Source organism: Muscardinus avellanarius (genome assembly GCF_963383645.1).
Source record: "Muscardinus avellanarius genome assembly, chromosome: 5".
Taxonomy (NCBI): Eukaryota; Metazoa; Chordata; class Mammalia; order Rodentia; family Gliridae; genus Muscardinus; species Muscardinus avellanarius.
In genome coordinates, this window is record NC_137790.1 from 12097830 (window position 1) to 12109363 (window position 11534).

Here is an 11534-nt window from a genome sequence, read left to right on the forward strand (position 1 = left end):
CTGTGGGATATGTACACAGTGGGTTTGTACTCAGCATAAAGAAGAACAAAATTATGTCATTTGCAGGGAAATGGATGGGGCTGGGGAATATTATGCTAAGTGAGATTAGTGAGTCACAAAAAGCAAAAAGTTGGATGTGCTTCTAAAACATAGACACTAGGGAGAAAACAGGACATGGGAGGAACTCTAAACAAAGGAGAAACATTAGATGAGTAAAGAAGGCACCCTAACTGAGGGAATGTGGGGGAGGGGAGGAAACACTTCAATGAACATGGTATACATATACACAAACTTATCAAAGTCAATCACTGTGCTGAGCACAGGAAGGAGGGAAGGGGGAGGGCTAAATGAGGGCTGTGTGCATGTATGCCTCTAACACCCTGCACCTCGGGAAGATGCATGACTACCCTGCACCGAAAAAATAGAAAATAAAAAAACAGAAAGTCTGTTTTCTTTTCATTCTATGATCCTAGTTGTAGTATATTATTTATTTTATTGGCGAAAAATAATAGAAGCAGCAGAATGATCTGTTTGGCATGACTACAGCAGGTTGATGACAGATTATGGTACAGAAATCAGCAACTTTCCCAAGCATCAGGCTGTATTTGAAACATGAAATTTTAAAAAACTTATTCTCATAGCTCAGTAGTATAATAACATATAATCATTAGAAAAATATAGACAGGCAATTGTCTTTGAACTTAATTATTTTTGTCTATGTTATATATATAAATGTATAAATATATAAATGTTCGCATATTAACTAAACTAGGTCATATGTACTCATGAATATGTGCATATATATATAAAATTATATTAAATAATTCAAACTCACCTGTTTTTAGTGATATATAATTTCATTTAAATCTTATTAACATATTGACATACTAAGCTCCATCAAAGGACAGCAAACTATGGCCATGGGCTGGACTTTTACACAATCTGCAACTTCAGCATTATTTTTATTTTCTGAAGGATTGTAAACACATGTGAAGAAGAATATGGAACAGGGACCATATGTAGCCCACAGAGTCTAAAGTGCTTCTTCTCCGGTCCTTAACAGAAAGTCTATCAACCCCTCAATTACACCATAATTTTTCATGATTAATTTAATGCCACTAAGTGGCTAAACCATGATTTAACTGATTTACTGCTCTGAACATTTAGGTTATCTCTAATTTTTCAGAATAGAAATAACGTATCACTAAGTATTCCTGGAGTCAAATCTTTGCATTTATCCTTAATGATTTATTTTGGAGGAATAACTAAAGTGGAATTCTGGGTTGGAGTAGGCACATGTTAAAGTTTTTAGTAATACTGCCCTCAACTTCCAGGATGACTGAGGCACACTTTGCATTCTTTCTCATTTGTGTCTTTATGTATTTTTCTTTTTTCTTTCTTTCTTTCTTCCTTCCTTTTTTTTTTTTTTTCAATATTGGGGATGAAGCCCCAGGGACATTCTACCTCTGTGCTATACCCCCAGCTCTATTTTTTATTCTTAATTTTGAAACAGGGTCTCACTGAGTTGCAAAGGACCTCACTAAGTAGCTGAGGCTGCCCAAGAATCATGATCCTCCTGTTTTGCCTCCCAAATGCTGGGATGACAAGCATGTGCCACCACGCCCGGCTCTTATTTTTCATATTGCTTATTTGAATCACATTTGAATCATAAAAACCTCACTGTCAATTTAATACACATTCTCTAACAATCCCAATCTAAAATTATGCCTTTGTTCCTTTCTCTGTGTGCATCTAGAGATACGACTATTTATCCCCTAAAAGTACACCACTGTAGCAATCTCACAAGCATCTAAATTTGCCGCTGTGGGATTCAGACATCATTATCTCCTGGTGAAGCACACACACGTGTGTGTGTGTGTGTGTGTGTGTGTGTGTGTGTGTGTGTGTTTGTATGTGTGTGTGTATGTGTGTGTGTGTGTGTGTGTGTGTGTACACCCACCCAGACTACAAAGGGGCACCGAAGCAGAGTGGTTCTCTTGGAAACAGTCCTAGTGCTGGGGCTGTTCATGCACATGGACCAGGCTGTGGACTTCAGGCACAGGGGCAGAAAGCAGGAGACCCCCTATCTTGGGCTCCAGTCATTGTCTCTGAGCTTTGGGTCCTAGACATGTGTTACAATCTGGGGTCTGGCTGTGGTAGTATGGAAAACACTGGTCCAAGGAGAGAGGAGGGCTCAGATACAGACCACCTGAGCTTGGCTCCCCATTCCTGCAAGGCTGTGAAATGAATAGAAAAACATCAAGTGCTGCCTGCCAGCCAGCTTCACACAGGCACGGAGCTGCTATCTGAGAAGTACAGGTATGGTCCCCAGCTGCAGATAAGAGAGCTGAGCGTCACTGCAGTCAAGGACCCAGGCCCATGTACAAGCCGGGAGCCAGCCGAGCTCAGAGTCTAGGATACCTCTGCAGATGCGCCTCTTTCCTGGAAGAACAAGGAATGATGGTGTTGAGGATGGAGAAGTTGAGGAACAGATCAACTCACCATCGGTGGCCATGAAACCCCGTGAGCAGTTGACTACCATTGTTTCCCCGAGGAATCCTTCCAGCCCGATGAGGTAGGTCTCGTACATTTCGTCCCACTCGTCCGTTAGGTCACAAAAGGGTGTGGTGATGTTCATACAGTCCTCAACAACTACCATGTCTTCTTGTTTACTTTGGAAGGCAACGGGAAAGGGACACGTCAGCACTCACAGCAGGAGAGCCCATATTCTGTTTGTTTCACTTCCTCGATTCTTTGAGGTTCTGCCCCAATCTGCTGTATCAGACTCTCTTCCCTCAGCCTTCCCTGTTTAAAATGGAACATGTAGCCGGGCGTGGCGGCGCACGCTTGTAATCCCCGCGCTTGGGAGGCGGAGACAGGAGGATCGTGCAGGTTCGAAGCCAGCCGCACGCGCTGACTTAGGAGACCCTGTTTCCAAATAAAAATGTAAAAATAGGTCTGGGAGTGTAGCCCGGAGGTGGAAGGGCTTCCAGGAACCCCAGTACCACTAAAAAATAAAATAAAATAAAAAAATAAATAAAATGGAACATGTGATGCTCTCCTACCCCCACCCTCTCCATCCTTCCTCTTTTTCTTCATAGTGTTTACTTCTACATGCCACTTTATACTTTTATTTTTTTGACAATGTCTCCACCTACTTATACAATTTCTACTCCCAGATGGCAGTGACTGGCTCACAGATAGGCCCCCTGGGTTAGTGCTCAGTAAATGTTTGCTGGATGAACTGATAAGCAAACCTTGGGCTTTCTTGGTAGAGGCCTCACATCTCCCTTCCCCTCCAACACAATCAGGACTGCCTTCCCTGAGCTCCCTCCTCTCTGGCTAAAGGCCACACTGTCTAGTCCTAAGTCAGCCTTGTGCCAGTTTAGTGACAACACAGACATCAGCTCTACCAAGATACAAAAAGGTAAGTAGATAATACCTGTGCCCCTCAATACAGAGAGAAACTTTAAGACCTTACCAGGTGGAAGAGACACTCACAGCGGGCCCTCCTGCGGGCCAGCAGCACTAGCTATAAGTCAACTAAACAATTAGCAAAACACCGCTCCAAGGGGCTATGGAGCAAAGCAATGACTTAGGAGACTGACTGTTAGATGTGAGAAGGAGCCAGGTGTGGTGGTGCACATCTGTAATCTCAGTGCTTGGGAGGCTGAGACAGGAGGATCACAAGTTTGTGGGCAGCCTCAGCAACTTAGTGAGGCCCTCCGCAACTTAGTGAAACTCTGCTTAAAAAAAGAAAATAAGAGCCGGGCGTGGTGGCGCACGCTTGTAATCCCTGCGCTTGGGAGGTGGAGACAGGAAGATCGCGCAGGTTCGAAGCCAGCCGTGCTGGTTTAAGAGACCCTGTTTCCAAAAATAGAAAAGTATAAAATAGGTCTGGGAGTGTAGCCCAGAGGTAGAGGGGCTTCCAGGAACCCCAGCACCAACAAAAAAATGAAAAATAAATAAACAAATAAATAAATAAAATAAGAGCCAGGCATGGTGACGTATGCTTGTAATCCCAGTACTTGTGAGGCCGAGAGGAGGACCCCGCAAGTTCGAAGTCAGCCTCAGCTACTGAGTGAAGCTCTCAGCAACTTAGTGAGACCCTGTTTCCAAATAAAATATAAAATAGGTCTGGGAAGGTAGCCTGAAGGTAGAAAGCTCCTAGGTTCCATCCCCAGTACAATAAAATAAAATAGGGCTACAGATATAGCTCAGAGATAAAATGTCACTGGGTTCAATTCCTAGTGCCACCAAAAAAAAAAAAAAAAAAAAAAAATGTGGGAAGAAGAGGGCCAAAAAAGTCTATCCCTCATGCCAGTAATTTTTGGAACACCCCGTGTGGCGGCAAGAGCTCAGAGAGGCTGCCAAACTGGTTAGTGACCACACCAGACTCTGGACCCAGACTTGTCCTAGACTCAGCCAGGCCACTTTCTAGTGCCCCTGGTGCCTCCGTGAGTAAAGACAAGTGAAAAGAAAACATCACTATATGGACAGCAGACCTTTGGAAAATAGGACGTTTCAACTTTCAGATTGGCTAGAGAAATTGTTGTGAAAATCCTATCGTTATTTTGCTTGTGAGGCCCTTGCTTATAAAAACTGACTTGGGTTTTATAAATACAAACTTTGTCAAAAAAGAGCTTTAGATTATGAAAATATTCAATTTTATTTATTTATTTATTTGTTTGTTTGTTTGTTTGTGGTACTGAGGATTGAACCCAGGGGCATTCCATCTCCAAGCTACACTCCCAACTATTTTTGTCTTTTGTTTTGAAACAGTGTCTTGCTAGGATGCTGAGACTCTAGATTGCAGAGGCAGGTCTCAATTAATCCTGGATCCTCCTATCTCAGTCTCCCAGGTACTGGGATTACAGGTGCGTACCACCATGCCTGGCTTAATCTAATTTAAAATGGATAGGTGTTTTACCTTTGGCTTCTTAAGGCTGTGAATGAGAGAAAGAGAAAGGGAGAGAGAAAATATAATAGAAAATAGTATGTCTTGAAAGAGAAAGATGAAAAGTCAACCAACCTCATGACTGTGTTCCATAAAGTATAGTGCGTTGGTACAATGGGATAGTTTTTTAATTCCCATGATAAGATTATCCGGAAATTCCGAGATCTTATCTTAAAAACACAAGGTCCATCTGAAAAGCCTAAAGAGAAGAGGAGGGGGAGGGAAAGAGCATTAGAATTTAGAACCCAGGGTTGATTTTTGACCACTGTTCAATCTGTCCCTTGGGACCTAAGATCCAGCCTCCAGCAGAGAAGTCTCTCTGATAGCCCTGCTGTCTTGGAAACAGAAAATCTATTGGACATGGGGAATGAATCCATACAGCTAATTAATGAGCAACATATCGTCAGGGCAGAAGAGCTTAACAAACAGGAACTCAGCCCTGTACAAACAGAATTTGGACTGAACGGCTTCCCCATTCATGAACTTTCTAGAGCTCATCGTTTGGAAATGATCCAGCCCATCCTGGGTCACCCTCAATCTCCACCCGTCCTCTCAACTTCCTGCTCCTGCACAAGCAGCTCAGCCCACGGCTGGCTGTCCATCCCCTGGATCCCCCTGCATTCATCCCTTGGCCACAGGCAGGAGGGGAGTCCAATGTGTGCTCAGCCTGGCCCTTTTTTAAACATCTAAATGTTATACACTGGGAAACAGCAATGGCAAACGAGACAAATGTTCCATTTGTCAAATTCTGCCTTATATGGGCACATTTTAAAAGATCACTTAAATTGCCTGTGGTTAAGACCCAGACTTTTACTTGTGGTCAACTCTTCATCCTCACTGTTAATCAGAAGGTCAGGCACACATTTAATGTTTACTGAAGTCTTGTGGGCAAATTTATATACGTGGGTGAGAGGTTTAGGTAAAAAAAAAAGTTCCTTTATCTAGAACCAACAGGTGGAATAACACAAGTTAAAAAATTAATTATTTTAATCAGTTTTTGTTTTGCATAGAATATCATTCCTTCCTTATTCTTCTACTTAGAATATCAAGCGTTTGAATATTCTTCCAAGGGTTTTGTAAATGATCTCTAGTCTTTCTCTTCCTTTCTTTCTTTCCTTCATTCATTCTTTTTCTCTCCATCCCTCTCCTTCCTTCCTTCCTTTCTTTCATGGTACTGGGATTTTTCTTTCCTTCATTCTTTCTTTTTCTCTCCATCCCTCTCCTTCCCCTCCCTCCCTCCCTCCCTCCCTCCCTTCCTTCCTTCCTTCCTTCCTGTCGTGGTACTGGGGGTTGGACCTAGTGGCATTCTTCTTCTGAGTTACACCCTCACCCCTATTTTATTATTATTTTTAAAACAGCGTCTCTCTAAGTTTCAGTGGCCCTCATAAGGTTGCTGAGGCTGGCCGCAAACCTGCAATCCTCCTATCTCAGCCTCCTAAGTACTGGGATTACAGGCGTGCACCAAGGTACCCATCTTTAGCATTAATTTATTATACTAGTTTTGTGAAAGAAATATGAAAACTGAGTTAGCTAATTTTACCTCTTTCTACAGAGAAAGGATTTCAATATAAAATAAGCAGCAGATCTGAGCAAGAGAGATCACATTTCCCATATTTCATATATATGAATGGTCACTCCAACACTTGGACCTGTATGTAAACTTTAGTCAAGCCAAGAACATCTCTTACCAGGGACAATAGGTGAAGCGCCAAACACTAGGCTTATGTACACTAAGAGGAAAGAAAAAGAAAAATGTTTGAGAAGCAGTAATGTTTATTCTGAGCTCAACTTAAAATTATCAGTCTAGGTTTGAGGCTCTTTTACAAACATGTATTAATATCAAATTGAGATTTTCTGTGCTAACAAAAATGCTCAAGCAAATGGTTCTTAGTTCACAACGGTGTCATCAAAACATGGTCCATGCATTGCGTCCTGCCCAGATCCAAAATAAGACCCACTTGGGGCTGACATCAATAACCAGGGTTGGGTTAATGTAGGGAGTGACCCAAGATGTAGTTGTCCATTTGGAAATTTTTTCCCCTAAGAATATAAATAAGCATGATGTTAATCAATAAACTTTAAAGGGTGGTGAAGGAAGAAAGGGTGTTCGTGATGGGAACTGGTCAGCATCAGACCCCTGGGGCAGGTGACTTTAAAGGGAGTCGGGATCTTGACATTTTTGGGAGGTGCAGACCAAGTGTTCTATACATGATCTAGTGCATGGAAAATCTACACTGAGACAGTTGTCCTTGGTCAAGCCCTGCGGAGTCACTAGGGAGCAGATGACACTGTGACACTGAGCTGGGATCAGAAGGCCAAGGAAAGGCATGAATGAATAGGACTGCAAGAAAAAAAAATAGATCGATAACAAAGGAAATGCAGAGATCAAAGTTCAGGGATGAATTTTCAGCCTGGCAGACTCTGTAAGAGAGGACTGGCCTCTTTGCAAATATAGGAGGAGGGAGATAAACTCCCACCCTGGATTCGGATCAATACCCTTTATGAGGATATCAAGAGAAATCATTCTTGAAATGACACCCAAGGATATTGCCCCAAATATTTATTATTTAAAGATATTGCCTTAAATTCTTCTCACTTATCTGTTTGTTTTCCTAAAATGAATGGGAAGAGGAAACCCATATTGAATTTAAACCATTGTTTCAGGTCTCCTATCTACTATCCATGGAACACCGGACATTTCACAGGTGGAGCTGGGTTCTCCAATCAAAACAAAATCAGTTCCCTGCTCCACAACAGGGCTTTGGGCAAAGGTGAGGACACGGGCTTGCTCCTACAAGCTCTGAGATGAGAAGGAAAACTTACCCATGAGACCCAAATTCAATGATCTGACGGCTGAGGCAGTGTGGTTCAAAAGCACCATCATTGGTTTTTAAGTCCTTGCTTTACTTTCACATCTGGAAGGAAGTCAGGATTAGGTGATTACAGTTCTGAAGTATCTGATTAAATTGTAAAAATAAAAATGGGCAGCAAGAAATAGTCAAATTCCCTCACCCCCAACCGCCCAGGAGCTGGACCATTTACCCAAGCAGATTTCTCTCTGCTTCTGGCACGCATCCCCTACTTAATCAGAGAGAATCTGGGGGACAGGTACTGGGGTTGAACCCAGGGACATTCCATCTCCAAGCTATATCTCCAGTCCTTTTTATTTTTAATTTTGAAACAGGGTCTCACTAAGTTGTGAGGGTCTTGCTGAGGCTGGCCTTGAACTGTGATCCTCCTGACTCAGCCTCCCAAGACCTGGAATTACAGGCATGCAACACCACATCTGGTTTAGGGAGAAAATTTAAATTTAACTTTTGAGCAGGTAATGGTTATTTGGGTTTAAAACCATTAGTTGGATATGGTGGCACACACCTGTAATCCCAGTACTTGTGAGGCTAAAACAGGAGGGTCACAGGTTTGAGGCCAGCCTCACCAACTTAGTGAGGTCTATTTCAAATAAAAAATAAAATAGGGCTGGGAGTGTAGCTTAGAGGGAGAATTGCCCTAGATTCCATCCCCTGGACTCCAACATGTACAGACTCTGTTCCTTGTCATTATTTTTAAAATAATATAACAACAGTTTACATAGCATTTACATTATACTAGGAATTATATGCAATGTAAAGGTGATTTAAAGTATACAACAGAGCTGGGCGTGGTGGTACATGCCTGTAACCCCAGCAGAGGCAAGAGGAGTACAGGTTCGAGGCCAGCCTCAGCAACTTGGCATGGCTCTCAGCAGAGGCAAGAGGAGTACAGGTTCAAGGCCAGCCTCAGCAACTTGGCATGGCTCTCAGCAGAGGCAAGAGGAGTACAGGTTCGAGGCCAGCCTCAGCAACTTGGCATGGCTCTCAGCAACACAGTGAAACTGTTTCAAAATAAAAAAAATTAAAAAGGCTGTGGGTGTAGCTCAGAGGTAGAACACTCCTGGGTTCAAACCTAACACAAATATACAGCGGGATGTGAGTAAGCCTGTGTATGCGACACTGTGCCGTCTTATATAAAGGACTTGAGTTTCTGTGGACTTCGGTATCCATAGGGGATCCTAGAACACAACCCTTGAAGATACTGAGGAATAATTATATTTTCTTTCTCAATGTCTGAGATTTGAGTCTTAGAAAGCCTCCACCATTTAAGGCAAGACAAGGATTCCTCAAGAAGTCCCCGTCAGGCTTGTTCCTTCTTTCCCTCAGACTTTTCATTTTTATCGAAGTGATCAGGCCCTACCTGTCCCGGGTGTTCTTCTTTAGTTCCCCCAAATACTGAGGTGGCACTGAGCCCCAAGTCAAAATGGAAAAGGGCCATTGAAACAGCAGAGTTGTAAGTGTGAGTTCAAACTACAAAAAAACAAAAACAAAAACAAAACACTATAAAAGGCTTCTTGATGACTGTGGTGATGAGTCCCATCTCTGGTGATTTTCTAGAAACATCCAAAAGATTTCAAATCAAAATTTCCATCCCTGCTCAAGATCCCACCACCCAAGCACCATCTTCCATAATTTGTCTCATCATCCTGCACCCCTGTGGAAACATCTACCAGAATGTCTTTGTGATGTGTGTGTCATCTCCCATCATTCTATGGCAGAGAGCCTGAACTGTCATGAACAATCCCCCAGCTGCGGGGCGCACACACACTGTAGGATGTCACTTGTGATGTGACTCCTTATACTTGGACATCTGACCTGTGCCTTCTGTCTCTTGGTCCCTCTGCTTTTTATCTGGTTCTAATACATCTTTGTCTTTGTTATGTATCTGCAGCAAGACTCAGTTCCTTCAGTGTGTATACACCCATACACACACACACACACACACACACTCTCTCTCTCTCTCTCTCTCTCTCTATCTCTCTCTCTCTCTCTCTCTCTTTCTCTCCCTCCCTCCCTCCCTCTCTCCCTCTCTCTCTGTCTCTCTCTCTGTCTCTGTCTGTCTCTCTTACTTAGAAGTCCTGCTCCCCTCTCTGGGCCAGGAATACCTCCTTCTTCCTTGCTTTTCCTAGTGGCACATACTCCACTTTGAACCAGATGCCTGATGACTAGATTCTTGATTGTTTGCAAAATCTAATTTTGGGTTTTCTGGGGTCCTGCCTGAATTATTAATGAAGCTTCATAAACCTCTTCCTGATTACAACAGCTCAGTCTTCCCAAAGCCTAGATATTACGGTCTCGTCTCTGAAGCCAGGGCCTGTTTCAGTCTCCCAGGTCTTTATGTGTGGAAGGGTCCAATATTTGGTTTAATGCTTTCCTGTGGCTATCTTAAAATTCCTAATAATATTATCTTTGAGTTTGTCTTGTTGGCCAAGTCTCCTATTTCGATCGCTTCCCGCGTCCCAGCAGGATGGGCTCTCTGCCCACTGCCACCCTTTGCTTGGGACGCATTGGCAGGGAGTCCCAACATCTCCCCCGGAGCCCCTCTGGTGCAGGTACTGAGAAGTCAGATTGCGCCCTCCATCCCTGCCATGGACTGGGACCAGGTAGGGCGGAGGATGTTCCTTCCCCAGGATGGCAGTGCCTGTCTCTCCCAGGGGCAGCTGGCTGGAAGTTGGGTCTAGTGGGCATGACCTCTGGATCAAGCTTGACCCAGGAACTAGCATGTTAAGAGCAGAGGTTTAAAGACCCTTGCACACTTGTGGCCAGTGTGATATGGTTTGGGAACAGGAGATATGAAATTTGACTTTCCTGGAGCTCAGCCCAGGCTGGAGCTGGAGGCAGCTAGCAGGGGGAGGATCCCAGCATGTCAGGCACACTGTGGGACTCACCAGGGCAGAGTGGCCCCTGCACCTGTGAGGTCTATCCTGCCTCTCACCCCGATATCCAGGTCTCCAAGGGAACACTACCCTGGGTGGCTCTGTGCCTCGGTGGGGGGGACCCTCTTTTCCTCTTTGCAATCTTTGATAAGAAAAAAAAAAATCACAGAATGGTCAAAAGGAGATAAAAACAAATTCTTTTCTTAGTCTTAGAGATTTTTTTCTGGCAGGGGTTAAGCTGTCACCCAGAAAGACATTGTGTTACAAATTGCATCCACCAGTGAGAACAACTTTCTAGAGTCTAACAATACTTTTCAGGTTTTAAGAAATACTAGAATGACTAGTTTTTGCCTCTTGGCGTGTGTGTTCTGATGAACTTAAACTTTCTGTGTCAGCCTGCTTTGAGTACGGTTCCAACTGCTAGACTTCCTTAGTCCGTTTATCTCTCCATAGAACGCTAAGCTGCAGGGACTCACACCATCTTCTCTTGCCGTAAAAGCCTCTGACCTGGGCGTCCACCAGGAGGTGAATGGATATCTAAATGTACACCATGAAGTACACATACAGCATGGACTTTTACTCAGCCATGAAGAACAACAAAATTATACCGTCTGCAGTAAAATGGGTGGGATTTGAGAATGGTATGCGACGTGAGCTCAGCCAGCCTCAGAAAGCCAAGGGTCAGATGTATTCTATCGTAGGTGGACCCTTGAGAGAAAACAGGAAACAATAGGGATTTTAGGTAATCGAGGTGATTTCTTCTGCAGAGAGATCAGTAGAATAGTGGAAGGGGATGGGGAAGGGACACGAGATGGGGAAAGAAAGAACTTG

General features: G+C 43.5%; 1 protein-coding gene across 1 annotated transcript in view; it reads right to left on the reverse strand.

Moving 5' to 3' along the window:
- Positions 1-7838, reverse strand: part of LOC308263432 (uncharacterized protein) — a gene marked incomplete at both ends in the record, with an annotated part of 70356 nt that extends 62518 nt beyond the window's left edge. The window contains 4 exons of the mRNA XM_080696458.1: positions 2503-2672; positions 5033-5156; positions 6646-6687; positions 7781-7838. Coding sequence (XP_080552584.1) covers positions 2503-2672; positions 5033-5156; positions 6646-6687; positions 7781-7838 — 394 coding nt within the window. The remainder of the gene's footprint in view (positions 1-2502; positions 2673-5032; positions 5157-6645; positions 6688-7780) is intronic.
- Between the last annotated feature and the right edge of the window lie 3696 nt (positions 7839-11534).